Source organism: Notechis scutatus, chromosome 5, assembly GCF_049901735.1.
Source record: "Notechis scutatus isolate UNSWTSFEM ecotype Mainland chromosome 5, rNotScu1.2, whole genome shotgun sequence".
Lineage (NCBI taxonomy): Eukaryota > Metazoa > Chordata > Lepidosauria > Squamata > Elapidae > Notechis > Notechis scutatus.
In genome coordinates, this window is record NC_142013.1 from 1 (window position 1) to 13,933 (window position 13,933).

The window sequence follows — 13,933 nt, forward strand, 5'->3', positions numbered from 1 at the left end:
TTTGGGATAAAAGGAGTTCAGCCTGCCCCTCATAGATAATTGTTAATACACACAATTTCTGCTTTGTATAAAATTCAGGGTATATCATTGGGTTAAGCAAAGCCTTAAAGTGATGAAACAGACATAGTCCCTAAACAAACAAAATTTCAATTAAACATTTATTGGATTTACAACTGTCAATTTGTGTTAGCAGTCAGGGTCTCTTAGTCCTTGTAAAAAGCTGAAAATTGCTTCACAAAGAATTTGGGATATAGAAGCTGAGAAAAAGAGGTTTTACTACTCAAAAATAGCATATAATACAGCCCTATATCTTAGACCCAGGCATTTTATCTAACATCTGCAAATTTGAATCTAATTGTTGAAATTAGGGTGACACAGAATATTTACCGTATTTGCTGGGCGTATAAGATGATACTCGGGTATAAGACGAGCCCCCAACATTTCCACTCAAAATATAGAGTTTAAAAGAGAGTATACCGCCGTATAAGACGACCCCCCTCACTTGGAGGCATGTTTTTCAGGGCAAAACGCCGCCTTATACGCCGCAAACACGGTAATGACATCTAGGAAGCAGACAAGAAGGAAGCAAGTGTTCTAAGAAGTTTTTTTCAACCTCAGCAATTTTAAGGTGTCTGAACTTCCAATTCCCAGCATGCAGGCTGGGGAATTCTGGGAGCTGAAGTCCAGACATCTTAATCTTGCTAAGGATGAGAGAAGCACTAAGATAGAAAAGGCGGGGGAGAAGAAGATGATTCAGCCTGTGTGCTTTATGCAGAATATATGATATGCTGGGCAAACAAGGAAAGGAAGGAGTGATTCAGTGAAACAACAAGGAACTTGGAGAAGCCTTCTAGGATTATGGAAAGAATGTTAAAGTTTCCTTTTACAATTGTAGCAACTCTATTTTCCAGTCTTCATAAGGCTTCCTAACGCTTAAGTCTTCATAACGCTTAAGAATCGCTCGTTGAATTCAGAGCTTTTGCTGAAACTCACATGTAGTTCTACCTACTAAAAGGGCAATCAATGGCTGGAATATATTTGAATCCTCTGCATGTTAAATGGGGTTTGGTATAATAGGGTTAACTATGATTTCTGTAGTAAAAAAGTTTCTGTGAGAGGCATTGGCAAAAGTATGGAAGTAGTGACTTACACACGCCAGTGAGTCATACAGCATGACTCACTGACACAAAGCCACATACTGATTTCATTATTATATTCATATAATACTTGTTACAGCATGCCTATGCCACAACAACACTTGCGATAAATTGATCGAAAGTACCCGATACAACTCTGAATATACAGAGACTGCAATGATAATAAACACAAGCCTGAAAACTACGAGTCTTGGATCGGCACTTTAATACAAACTTACTCGTATTTCTCGTGACCCATTTAAAACATGCACCAAGACGCCCTTCCCAATGAGCAACGCCCAAAGCTCCTCGGAGTTCAAGCTTGCATGAATTCGCTAAACGCTTCTCTGTCAGGAACCGTGCGAACTTTTGCGCGAAACCCACAGAGGCTTTAGAGACCGAACTTCGCGGTCTCGCAAGTGGGCTTCCCTGCCTGCAAAGGCCCTTTGCCTTAGCTCGACTGGCCGGGAAAGGAGCTACTGACCTGGTATTATGCCGCAAGGTGGAAGCTGCCTTGTCCCGCAGCTGGCGAGCCCTGCCTTCCGCGCTGCCTAGGGGGCGCCTCTTGAGCCTTCCGAGAAGCTAGAGGCCCCCCGGCTGCGCGGCTCTGATTAAAGGACGGCCTCGTCCTCGCGGCTTTCCTGCAAGCCTACCAGAAGCTGCGGAGGAGGGAAGTGGGATAGGAGCCGCCACCCGGCCAGCAAGTTTCTTTCCTCCCCGCTTGTCCTCCCAAGACCTGGCCTGGGGATTGGAAAAGCCGAGTTGAAACTCTCGCATTCCGCCTCGCGGCTGGCTCTGAAGCGCTGCTGTTTTGGATCTACAGAGAGAGAGAAACGGAATTCTGTTCCTTCTTTAAGCTTGTTTAAGGCTTGTTTAGGAGACAAACTGTGTAACCGTATTTGCCAGCGTATAAGACGAGCCCCCAACATTTCCACCTCAAAAATATAGAGTTTGTTATATATTCTTCTGCCGTATAAGACTAACCCCCACTTGGAGGCATGTTTTTCAGGGCAAAAAGTCGCCTTATACGCCCTGCAAATACGGTACATTGCATTTTTATTGTTTTTTTTTTTTTTAAATATGATTTTGCATTCCATTTTATATACAATCTTGTTAATATTCTGTCTTAAATATTTTAAACCGTGACTAAGGAGCAAACTATTCTTATAAATTCATCAAAACAAAATTGGGTTTGTCAATAAGTACCGTGTTTCTCCAACAATACGGCCTCCACCAATAGGAAGGCCCAGCATGTTTTTGGGCATAAAATCAATTAAGCCCTCCTCCCCCAAATTTAGGCCTATTTGAAAAATATGCAAAATAGGGGGAAGGGCGGGAGACTTGTCGTTAGAGACAGCGCTCGCGGCGGGAGCTTCTCACCAGCCGCTTTCCTAATGGACTATCATGCCACACGAGAGCCTCATCTCACGCTGCAGATTACAGCCCATTCGCCGCTGCTATTTCTCTGCCCATTACGCTGCCACGCTTGGATGTACGCCAGCCGCTTCGCCTGAGTGCCGTCGCCATTGAGCTCCAACCGCGGGGCGGCAGTTCGAACTGATCTACGGCATTTATCTTTATTTTGTCCACCCAGCCGAGTTGCTGCTAAGCAGAGGATGCATGCCTTGACGCCATCTGAGACGGCACCACCAGTGGATCACACGTGGCTGGAGTCCAAACGGCAGTGATGATGGCTTGATCTTGTTTGAAAGGGGAGAGAAGAGTTGCGAGGCGCACCTGCAGCAGAAGGAGCATCTCGACGGCAGGGGAGCCCAGCTGAGCAGAAGGGTCAGGCGAGTAGCGATCTCGCAGAGCCCAGAGCGCCCATCCGAGAAGTCAGGCGCAGATGCTGCCCAGGAGTCTCCTGCCAACCGCGGCGCCGCCAGTTAGCAGGCGCTCACGCTTAGAGCATCTCCATGTGATCGCGAACCTCAAGTCCTTTCCACCTGGTGCCCCTTGCTGCTTTCTGGCCTTTAGCAAGGCATCGCGGTCTCCCTCTCATGCTCGCCTGGAACTTCGAGCGGACCAAAATAAAAAGATCGCCCACCGTCATGTTTGAGCTCCGCATTTGAGCTCGCCGCCGCTTGAGCTCCAAACAGCGGCAGTGCTCCAAACACGGTTGGTTGCTAAAGAGCCAGAAAGCAGCAAGGGCGCCCAGGTGGAAAGGACAGGGTCGTGATCACACGGAGATGCCCAAAGCGCCGGAGCGCACATAACTAAAGGAGGCGCACGCAGTTGGCTTGGGGACTACAAGGCAGCATCTGGGCCTCTTCCCGGGCGCGTCTCTAGGCTGCTTCCGGAGCTACGGACGCCTCCGCTGCCTACCAGCCCCTTCTTCCTTGGGCTCCCTGCCGTGGGGTACACCCACTTCCTCCTGCAAATTACGCCGCAACTCTTATCTCCCTTTTTCTCGCTCCAAAAGATCGCCATCGATCCCGCCGATTCGGGCTTCCAGCCACGTTGTGATCCACTAGTGAGGTTGCCATCTCGGATGGAGGCATCGCAGTCTCCTCTCTTGCTCGCTCTGAACTTCGCGGACCAAAATAAAAAGATCGCCCGTCGTCATGTTTGGAGCTGCCACTGCTGCTTGGGAGCTCCAATGGCGGCTGACCCAAACACGGAAGCGGCAGCTCCAAACATGGTGGCAGAATGGGCAGAAGGGAAAGCAACAGCAGCAGCGGGTGCCAAAGGTGTCTGCAGCAAAAGGTGGGAGTAGGGAGCTCTCTGTGCTTGGCCATGATCGCCTGTTAGGAGCGGCTGTTGGCGAGGATGCAAGGGGGGAATTAGTCACCTCCGAAAAGACGGCCTTAGCCGCTTTTTCGGGCTCAAAAAATAAGGCCCGGCCTTATTATGTGAGAAACACGGTAATATTTTGGAGTTGATCTGACCACATTATAACACAGCATTCTTCATTACTTTTTCAGATCACTACTGGAATTCTTCAGAGGCTCTGAGAGATAAAAGGAGATTCTTTTTCCACCCATTGCTCCCCAAAGAACGATTCCAATACTCAGCAATTGTCCAGCTGCTCCTCCATTTCAGATGGACCCTGATTGGCCTCTTTGCTTCAGACACAGAAAAGGGAGATTATTTCATGAGGACTTTCCTCCGATGCTTGTCAGAATGGAATTCTGTGTGGTTGTATCAGAACGATTCACAACAACTGGACAAACAGCACCCTCAGGAGGCCCTCTCTAAGTGGAGACAAATCAATGTCTTTGTCCACTTCATAGAATTTATTTCCATCTGGAACAGAATTATTCCTTTCCATGAAGCACTTATGCATTTGCCAGGAGCCATTGAAGGGAAAGTCTGATCCTCACAAATTTTGCACTGTATACAATAAAGAAGGACAGACTTCTCAAATACATCCATAGTATTTGGAACTTTGCTTATCTGATAAAAAAAAGGCCAACAGATGCTGCCTTTGAACCCCATTTCTTTGTGAAAGATCCGTTTCAAGATCATTATTTCCGCTGTTCCCTTCCAAGCACGCTCTTTTCTGTCAAAGGCCGCAGAAGATGCACCCAGAAAGCCCCACTGGAGACCCAGGGTAAAAGGAACAGGAACGGATCATAACTAAATATCAATGGTACAGTATCATTCAGACTTTGGCCCAGCCATGAATGCCGCTATTCCTCCAGATCGAGAAGGGGAAGGAAGGAGAGAGAAAAGAGGTTGGGGGCTCCGAGATTGCAGCTGGCAGGTATGGGTCCCTGATAGGGATCCATTAATCTGAGATCCTTTTGGAGAAGGAACCAAAGGAGAAGGAGGGGAACATATCAACCTTCTTGTGCTGCAAAGGTCAAGAGATTTGCACCATCTAATTGCTCCTGTCTGACGCCCGGAATAACAGGGAGCAGATCCTGAAGTTTCTGTCTAGCCTCTGTTGGAAGAAATCTCCTTCTGGGTTCAGTTCCAGGCGGGGAATAAAGATGCTGGAAACATGGTGACTGCTTGAAGATGGTTTAATGGTGGACAGGAGCACATGCCTTGGTTGAGGAAAGAAGGGCTGAGATGTTGAGAGTGAAATTGTTTGATGCCCTCTGTTGGGATTTGAATTGGAGCTTGTATTCTGATCGGGTTGTCAGGCTCCCATGGGCCATGCAGGGGCAACTCTGTAGGTTGTCCTGAGTCCCAGGCTTGGTTGAGCCTGGCTGGATGATGGTGATGGCTTTGGGTAATTCCTATATAGCTTTACCTGGAGTAGAACTTTGTTATGTAAAATAAACTGGCCTAGGCCAGAGTAATGGTCCATTAGCAAAGGTGGGAGGGGGCGGAGTTTCAGCCTCTCTGAGTTTCTACTTTTCTCTTTTAGGGAAATATATTCTCCCTTTTAGTATATCCTAAAATATTTCATTTTCCTAGGAGAGGGGAGGGTTTTAACTACTCCCAACACCTCTTTCAGTCATTGGAAGAATGTTGAATCCTCCCTTGTCCAACTGAGAGATTTTGAAAGTTTGAGAAGCTTCTCTCATAATCTCCTCCTTGTCTTCTCTCAAGACTCAGTTTCAGGTTGCAGTCAAGTACGATTTTGAGATTGTTTTCTTAAACATGTATTTATTTACACATAACTCAAGATGGCAAATGTCTCCAACACAGCTTCCTACTTCATCCAGTCCACTTTTAGTACAGTCAGAGACCAGCATTACAATTAATAATAATAATAATGGAGAAAAATAAAAATAAATGACAGTCAATGGGCAGTTAGAGTCTGCCTAATGCTGAGTCATGTGCTAATATGTGGCAATATAAATATCCTAAATAAATAAAGACATAATTTTGCATTACAGCAGAACAGAATTTCGCCCCCATTCAGAGAAACTCCTTCGTACTGATCTGATAACTGCAGTTGCACGTAAAAGAGTTCCGTATTTCCCAGATATTAGGAGAGGTGTCACAAAGTGAATCCCTGAGTCCTGATAGGAGATGCCGCATATCAGGCTGTGAACTCACTGGTGGGATTCAAATTTTTTACTACTGGTTCTGTGGGCATGGCTTGAATTTGTGGGCGTGGCTTGGTGGTCACGTGACCAGATGGGCGTGGCTTGTGGCCACGTGACTGAGTGGGCTTGGCCAGTGGGCCATGTGACTGGCAAACCAAATACAATTGGTCCTCGTTTAATGGCCGGTTACTTAGCAAGTGTTCTAATTTATGACTGATCTCCCCAGAGCTACTTGTCCTGTTTTTGACAACCATAAACACAAACACACAAACACACATGCACACACACTCACTCAAACACAAACACACAGAGCTTTCTAACCCTGCTATTTTTGATTCTGTAAAGATCTCCTGCTGGAGCAGGGGTTGGACTAGATGACCTCCGAGATTCGTTGCATGCAAGCCCTAGATTGTTGTGCTGCTTCAAAGAGTCTTCTGAAGCCAGGGTTTGTGTCCTAACTTCTCCTTTTTTTTCTCTCCCTCCCTCCCTCCTTCCATGTATTTATCTATCCATCCATATATCTCATTCACTTTCTCCATTCTCCCTCTCTTTCTTTCTCTTTCTCTCCCTCTTTCTTTCTTGCTCTTTCTTTCTTTCTTTCTTCTCTTGCGCCCCCTCATTCTTCTCTCTCTCTCTCTCTCTCTCTGTCTCACACACACAGACACACAGACACACAGAGTGGGGGGAGAGAGGGGAAGATAGGGACCTGGACTCTTCGCTATCCCCCACCGTCCCCCTTAACTTCTCAGGCCAGGCGAGGGAGGGGAGGTGAGGGGCACGGCCAGCTGCTTCAGGCAAGGTGAAGAGGCGTCACCAAGCATGGGAGTGTAGAACCCTGGGAATGGCGGCTCCCAGCTCAGCTGGCCTGAGGGGCTCCTGCAGGCATATCGCGACAAGGAAGAAGAGAAGACCCGGGACAATCGTGCACCCACCTGCTGGCTGGCCGGGCCGGGCTGGGCTGGAAAAGGCACATCCGCCAGGAGAAGTAAGAAAACGTAATCTGGGAGGGTGGGCAGGCAGGCAGATGTCCCAGGGCTGCTCCACGCGTGCACTGCATCTGTAGCACACGCACGGCTGCACACACAGTGCGCATGTGCAACAGCCCTGGGACATCTGCCCGATCTGCGAAACAGCCACCACGTGGTAGGGAAAGCTAGGAGAGCGACTGGGACAAGTGGGCGACCCGGGTTCAGGGGTGTGGCCAACCAGGGGTGACCACCGGTTCGTCCTAGCCGGTGTGAACCGGTTGAATACCACCTCTGCGTGAGCTGCAGCTGGAGTGGCCCCTTGTCCTCAGGGGCCCAGTTTCAGCTCAGGCCTAGCTCAGGTTTCCTGTCTGGGCTTCCTGGGAGAGGATCACCCTGACAATTTTCTTCTTCAGAAACCGTATTTCTGATAACCAGCCTGTTGCTTTTAGGAGTTCATAAATCTCCTTTTTTCTGTTGTTCAACTATATTTTGTCAAAATCTATATTGTCAAAATATGATCGACAAATTTTTGTGAACTTTTTCCCTTCACTTGTAAGATAGTGGTAACACCCATTTTCCTAATGAAGCATGTCTGTAAATTAGACAACTACAGAAGAAAGATGCAAATGTGAAAAAGCGTCTGGGATAAGAAACAAAGTTTTCTCCTTTAAAAATTGCTGCATGTTCCCATTCTAGTTCCATCCTTTCCTGGAGAAGAATGAGTTTCTCAATATTTCGAACTATAAACTCTACATGGACCCAAATGGAGATGTAGTAGCAGATCTGTTCATTTGGGGCTTCTTGGTTCTTCCCAGGGATGATCCCAAGACAGAGACTCTGGCGTATTTTAAAAGAAACAGACTTTCTATCAGGCAAGATGTTCTTTCACGGCTAAAGTTGCTCAACAAGGTAGGAGAAAGTTTTGATGTCCTTCCTCTGTTTTCCAAAGCCTGAGGTCCCATTTCAAGAGGGCTGATGCTATTCCCCAAAGGTGGTTGACCTTCACCGAGAACTGAATCTGGGCAGTAAAAACCGGATTTTTCCCTTAGGCTGCTTGGGAGGCTTTGATATTGTTCCATTTTGTGGACCCCGTACAATTAAGGGTCTCCATCAAACGGGTGAGAATCCCACAAGGGTTGGGGAATGTGTCTCTAGTAGCTTCTGGTTGTTTGCTCCTTGTGCCCAGAAGAGCAAATGAAGGCGGCAATTCTGCTGACCGGAGCCTGAATCCAGGCTTGGACTGTATCGGATGGGATTGAATCGTGATTGGACGGAGGTCCTTTTGGCCCCATTGGGGGAAAGAAGCTTCTTCTCGTCCTGCTTGGGGAAATGTGTCCCTGAAGGGGCAGCTCCATAATCTGGGAGGCTCTTAAGGAGGCTGGACCTGGCCAGAGCTCTCCATGCCTCCCTTTCACCCTCCCTGGGATGGAGCAATGGGCCTTCTGCTCCTAGGAAGCAGCTCCAAGGCTTTCAGTTCACCTGAAATTATCAAGATTGTTCTGATATCACACCTTAAAATTATGGGTGTGAGAAGAGGGGAGAAATGCGTGTTAATGGGGTCATACGAAGGAATCGGCTGGTTATCAATTAATGCTGAAATCTTTTCTCAGTTCCATCCAGGGCTGGGATTCAAATTTTGTAACAACCGGTTCGGTGGGCGTGGCTTAATTTGTGGAGTGGCCTGATGGTCACCTGACCAGATGGGCATGGCCAGGTGGCCATGTGACTGGCAAACCAAATACAAGTGGTCCTCGCTAATGGCCAGTTGCTTAGCAAGTGTTCTAATTTATGACTGATCTCCCCAGAGCTCCTTGACCTGGTTTTGGAGTTTTGACAACCATAAACACAAACACACAAACACACACACGCACACAGCCTTCTGACACTGCTATTCTTTGATTTTGTAAGGATCTCCTGCTGGAGCAGGGGTTGGACTAGATGACCTCCAAGATCCCTTGCAACCCAGCCCTAGATTGCTGTGCTGCTTCAAAGAGTCTTCTGAAGCCAGGGTTTGTGTCCTTCCTTCCTCTCCTTTTTTCTCTCTCTCCCTCCCTCCTTTCATGTATTTATCTATCCATCCATGTATCTCATTCACTTTCTCCTCCCTCCATCTCTTTCTTTCTTTTTCTTTCTTTGTCCCGTCCTTCCATCTATCCCTTTCTTTTTCTCTCTTTCCCCCTCTCTGTATCTCTCTGTATCTCTCTCTCATTCTGCCTCTTTCCCTGTCTTCCCCTCCTCCCCCCCCTTTGTGTGTGTTTGTGTGTGTGTGTGTGTGTGTGTGTGTGTGTGTGTGTGTGTGTGTGTAAAAGAGAGGCATGGATAAGTCTGACCAGGTCTGGTCTCTTTAAGAACCTCCCCAACTATGAACCTTCCCTTTCAGGGGACACTTTTCCCCAAGCAGGATGAAGCTTCTCTCCCAAAGGGACCAAAAGGACCTCCACCCAATCATGATTCAAATTCATCTGAATTCAGGCCCTGGTCAACAGAATTCCCTTTTTTCTTTGCTATTTTGGGCACAAGGAGCAAACAAACCTGAAGCTCTTAGTGACACATTCCCCAGCCCTTGTGGGATTCTCACCAGTTTGAAGGAGATACTAAACCATAGGTGGTTCACAAAATGGAGCAGTGTGAGAAGGTAAGGGTGATGGTGGGGGATAGCGAAGAGGCCGGGACCCTATCTTCCCCTCTCTCTCCCCCACTCTGTTTGTGTGTGTGTATCTGTGAATGTGTGTGTGTGTGTGTCTACCTGAAAGACGCGGCATGGCCAAGCCAGCAAGCTCTCCTTGGCGCTCTTCGCTACTTCTTTCATTTCTTCTTTTTTGAATCCAGACTGGCTAAACAACGATTGCCAGACTGCGGTGGAAGCGTCCATTCGGGTGACCCTCCTCCTCCTCCTCTTCCTCCTCCTCTTGCACCCGGCAGCTGTGGATGGATCAAGAGGGTGCAGTTGTGTGGGGAGACGCTCGCTCCTCAAGTGAGCAGCCACCCGCCCCGTACTTGGTTTTGCTGTGCTTTGGCATTTGCTTGAGGAGCATCTCCCCGTGTGCATGCACCCTCCCAGCCCTGCCACAACGGCCGGTTATGAGAGGACACTGAACTTGTGTCTGTACGGAGAATGTAACCCGGGATTACGCTACTTTCAAAAAGATGTTTTATTTGTATTTTTTTCTCTTTGTGAAAACTCAAATAAAATTTACAAAAAAACACTGACTGGGCAATGGAGGGGAGGGGCGGGTGGAGAGGGGTGGGGCCAGTTAGTGGTGATATTTGCCGTTTCTCCGAACTGTGCAGAATCATAACAACCGGTTCTATAGAATAGACAGAACCAGTACAATCCCACCACTGGTTCCATCTCTCCAGACTTTTCTATTTAATAAAGTCCTTTTTTTTTTTCTTGGCAATGTGAGATGCCAACAGCAAAAGAGAGGAACTAAAGGAAGAATCTTCCAGAAGTTATATCTCCAAACATTTGTAATTAGTGAGAGATTTTGTATTTACTTAAGTGAAGACCAGAGGCTAATATCTAATATCTTATCTAATATCCATTTTTACCTCCATTTTCCATGGATGGAGAATCCTCACACATTTCCTTTGGCAATCTTGTTTTTTCCTGCTCAGTCCTTTCCTCAATCTGAATGTGTGGAAAGTTGTCATCCTGGATTTGTCAAGAGGGCTCGAGAAGGAGAGCCAGTTTGCTGTTATGACTGCGTTCCTTGTCCGGAGGGGACCTTCTCCACTCAGAAAGGTGGGTGACACCAGAGGAAAATGGGAGGCCTGGTGGAACTGGATCCATCCAGAGCATTGTCATGAAAGTGTGAATTGAAACACACTTTGAAGCTTAATTGTTTCTGGTTTATTTCCGAAATGCCTCATTTCTTATCTAAACAGAAGAGCAAAAAGACTGTGAAGGAAGGGCTGGATAGAGAGACGTGGCTGTGGCAGATTGGACAAGCTTTACTACTGCCAGAAAAATATTTCTTCTTTATAGGTTGGATGTGTCCTTCCTTCCACATACTTCTCTAGGAACACCTGAGTTCCTTGAAATGTGAGGAATTGGTTTAGGTCCATCTCCTGAAAGGAGGATTGCAATGCAGTCTACATGGGTTCACTTTGAGGAACACTGAAAAGGTATTGCTGATGTACGAGATACACAATGTGGTGGCATGGATAGTTATGCCTGTATGTCTCTGCACCCGTAGCACCACTGCTCCAATGGCCATTCCAAATTATTTGCAACAGTCACTTGATCTGCCAGCCACCTGTGAGGCAAGTATGACAAGAATTGCCATCTTCCACATAAGTTTCTCTAGAAAGATTAATTGATTCATTATTTTCCTTTAGTAATGGAGGTTTCTATCGATATTCTGAACATTACAAAGGAAATATTTCAAGTCCAAAGCTTCCTCAATTTCATAGCCTATCAAAAATATACTGTAGCTATATTTTTTTAAAAGTGATACACTTATTTTTTGTCTCTGGAGATATTAAGAAATCAATCCCGGAAAATGCTCCTGGTAATCACTTGTTCCCAAAGAATGTACAATATATCTTGAAATGCAAAGGACAAAGAAATATGGGGCTGTTGTTTTTTTCTCAGATACAGAAAAATGCACCAAATGTCCGGATGATAAATTCCCAAATAAAAAAAGAGTCCAATGTATCCCCAAAGTTATAACCTTCCTGTATTATGAAGAACTTCTGGGCATCATCCTGGTTTCTTTTGCCCTATTCTTGTTCCTAACCACAGGCCTTGTTTTAATCGTCTTCATTAAATACCAAGAAACTCCCCTTATCAAAGCCAACAACCGGGACCTCTCCTACATCCTCCTGGTCTCCCTCCTGCTTTGCTTCTTGTCTCCTTCTCTCTTCATTGGTCAACCAAGGAAAGCCACCTGCCTTCTCCGACAAACGGTCTTCAGCATCATCTTCTCAGTTGCCGTTTCTTCTCTTGGCCAAAACCAGCATGGTGGTGCTGGCTTTCCTGGCCACAAAACCAGGAAACCGAGCAAAGAAATGGTTGGGGAAGAGCTTGGCCAACTCCATCATCCTGTCTTCTTCTGGTGTCCAAGTTATCATCTGCTCCATCTGGCTGGGAGTTTCTCCCCCTTCCCTGACTCTGACCTCCTCTCCCAGCCTGGAGAGATCATCCTGCAATGCAACCAAGGGGCCGTTGTCATGTTCTACATCACCCTCAGCTACATGGGCTTCCTGGCCGCCGTCTGCTTCACGGTGGCTTTCCTGGCCAGGAATCTGCCTGGGGCCTTCAACGAAGCCACGTTGATCACCTTCAGCATGCTGGTCTTCTGCAGTGTCTGGGTGACTTTTGTGCCCACCTACCTGAGCACCAAAGGGAAACACATGGTGGCTGTGCAGGTCTTCTCCATCCTGGCCTCCAGTGCTGGTCTGCTGGGCTGCATCTTCATCCCCAAGTGCTACATTATCCTTCTGAGGCCAGAGCTGAACACAAAGGAGCATCTCACAGCCAGAACAAATGTAAAAACATGAGATATAACATCATTATAATAGTGGAAGAATTGTTCATGTTTCTTTTATTTGATTTCCATTTTGATAGTATGCAGGAGTCAAAGAAAATGATATCTATATGTTTCAAAATGGGGAATTGTTGAACGACTGGAATTCTCCCCTTTCAATAAATATTGCTAAAGAGACCACTGTAAAATTCAGAGGAATTCAGCTGTTCAGCAACAGCTACTGAACATGATAACTTATAAAAAACGATTGACGCACTTGTTCCCACTGACAGCAGCTAAACATGTGGGTGGGTGGTGAGAGAATGTGTAGGAAAAGAGATCAGGAGGAAGCTGTGGGAACCAAACACCAGCCTGGTTGCCTGATCCTCTCCCTTAAAATGCCAGAATGATGTGAAATGCCATGCTTGACTGGCTCCCAGCTGAGGAGGGAAATCTTCATCCCTCTTATATGAGTCTTTCTTGATTTCCTGATAAAATCTCCTTTGCAGAAAGAATTCAGCAGAACAGCTGTCTGGGATTTCAGTTTGGGATTGTATGTACAGCACAGCAAAAAAAAAAGAAGGAAATAAAATAATGAAGTGTGTAAAGAAATTTCCACTGTATATTTTTTTCTTTCATCAACCAGAGAAATAAAATAGCCGTTTTCAGGCTCTTTAATTTTCCAATCTACAATCTGTACCTAAAGCATTTCTCTGCTCCTCCTCCAAGCCTGTCTCGTCTGTTAAGGGCTGGAGAAGATGTCCAGAGAAAGGGGACCTTGGGACTCTTCCCAGAAGGAGGTTACAGGGATCCTGTCTCAAGGCAGCCACATCATTGACACGTCACAAACCTCCAATGCTGCGTAATGTTCATCCAGGTCCAAAAAGGGGTTGAATAAGTGGGGGGACTTCTAGGTTTCTAGGAAGAGGCACCCATGGAAGCTGCTCTGCTCTCCAACCACAGAGATTGCTGATCAATTGGGAATTAATGTTTATGTCTCATAATGGTTCCTAACTGCGAATAGGATCCCTTTGCAAATTCCATTTGAAGGAGATAAGAAAAGCTCTGTTGGATCAGAAGAAGGTCAGTCTAAGATTCACACAAATCCCTCTGGTTCTCGCACAAGCAGTAGAAGAAGGCAGAGACTTGTGGCTTTGTGCCACATGGAAGAGCCGTTTATCCAGAGGTGGAATTCAGTAGGTTTTGACCAGTTCTGGAGAACTTGTAGTGGAAATTTTGAGTGGTTCGGAGAACTGGCAAATACCACCTCTGACTGGCCTCGCCCCCATCTCTTCTCTGCCTCCCACTGAGTCCCAGCTGATCGGCTGGATTGGTTGCCCTGCACAGGAGAACGGAGCTGGAAAGCAGGCTAGTTGGGAGAGGTAGGAATGGGCTTTTGAAGTAACTTTCCA

General features: G+C 46.7%; 1 protein-coding gene across 1 annotated transcript; it reads left to right on the plus strand.

Moving 5' to 3' along the window:
- The first annotated feature begins 7,788 nt into the window (after positions 1-7,788).
- Positions 7,789-12,942, plus strand: LOC148130307 (vomeronasal type-2 receptor 26-like). Its single transcript, XM_087965876.1, has 3 exons — positions 7,789-7,959; positions 10,669-10,795; positions 11,648-12,942. The coding sequence occupies exons 1-3, from the start codon at positions 7,804-7,806 to the stop codon at positions 12,553-12,555; spliced, it is 1,191 nt and encodes a 396-aa protein (XP_087822002.1). The 5' UTR covers positions 7,789-7,803; the 3' UTR covers positions 12,556-12,942.
- The last annotated feature ends 991 nt before the right edge of the window (positions 12,943-13,933 follow it).

What these genes read in the sequence shown, in the direction of transcription:
- LOC148130307 (XM_087965876.1), top strand. Translation starts at nt 7,804, where the DNA reads ATGGACCCAAATGGAGATGTAGTAGCAGATCTGTTCATTTGGGGCTTC. An exon ending in GGCTAAAGTTGCTCAACAAG is followed by an intron (nt 7,960 to 10,668) that starts GTAGGAGAAAGT and finishes TTTCCTGCTCAG; the next exon opens with TCCTTTCCTCAATCTGAATG. An exon ending in GACCTTCTCCACTCAGAAAG is followed by an intron (nt 10,796 to 11,647) that starts GTGGGTGACACC and finishes TTTTTTTCTCAG; the next exon opens with ATACAGAAAAATGCACCAAA.